This window comes from Monoraphidium neglectum, assembly GCF_000611645.1.
Source record: "Monoraphidium neglectum strain SAG 48.87 unplaced genomic scaffold scaffold05177, whole genome shotgun sequence".
Taxonomy (NCBI): Eukaryota; Viridiplantae; Chlorophyta; class Chlorophyceae; order Sphaeropleales; family Selenastraceae; genus Monoraphidium; species Monoraphidium neglectum.
This window is the reverse complement of record NW_014008453.1, coordinates 1-809: the sequence shown is the minus strand read 5'-3', so window position 1 is coordinate 809 and position 809 is coordinate 1. Positions and strand designations below refer to the sequence as shown.

The 809-nt window shown below is 73.2% G+C and overlaps 1 protein-coding gene across 1 annotated transcript; it reads left to right on the top strand.

Annotated features, from left to right (window-relative positions):
- Positions 1-319: 319 nt before the first annotated feature.
- MNEG_15266 (hypothetical protein) lies at positions 320-762 on the top strand (the record flags this gene model as incomplete). Its single annotated transcript, XM_014036262.1, has 1 exon — positions 320-762. A coding segment is annotated over one exon (443 nt), but the record flags the coding sequence as incomplete, so codon positions are not given.
- Positions 763-809: the final 47 nt, after the last annotated feature.

Here is an 809-nt window from a genome sequence, read left to right as displayed (position 1 = left end):
GGGGGGAGGCGGGGGCGGCTCGCGCCGGGACGCCGGAGGGCGCACGAGCAGCTGCCACGCAGCTGCCCAAGCAAAACATCTTGATTCAGCGCCGCGGGACCGGGGTGCATCTCGCAAAGGCACCGTCGGCTCGAGCCCGTCCAACTGCACAGAGCGTCGCGGCTGCACCCTGCACTCGTACCCGCAGCATCCACCCGCCTCCTCGCACGACCCCCAACACCTCAAACGATTCCAACACACAGGCGACTATGATGGGCGAATTTGTATCTGGAACCTTTACACCGGGGAGCGCAAGAGCACCCTGCGCGCTACTGAGGCAATGTGCGACCTGGCTGACTCCCTGGCTGCCTCGAACAATGCTTTTCCAGCCGCGCCACCGGCGACGCCCCCGCAACAGCAGCACGCGTCCAAGCCGCAGTCGCCGGCCGGCGTCGGCGCCGGCGCCAGCGCCGGCGTCGTCCGATCGCCGCCGCCTGGGTCTTGGGGAAGCCTCGGGCGCCCTCTCAGCGGCCTGGGAGAACCCCTCCCCTGGCCCGGCTTTGGTGGTGCTTTTAAAGCGGGCAGCCAGGATGCTCCCCGCGGAGCGTCCCCTGCAGCCAGCGGAAGCTCGAGGGGCGGCGACCGGCCCGGGCCCATCGGCGTTCCTCCCTCTGTGTCGTCCCCGCGGGCAGCCGCGGGCGGCGGCGAGGCCCGGCGCCGCACAGCTCTGGGCGCGGCGGCGGCGGCGGCGGCGGGTGTGGAGGCGCTCGAGTGGCTCGAGGCGTGGAGCCCCGCGCAGGCGGCCGCGCGGCGCCGCCGCGCCGCGGCGC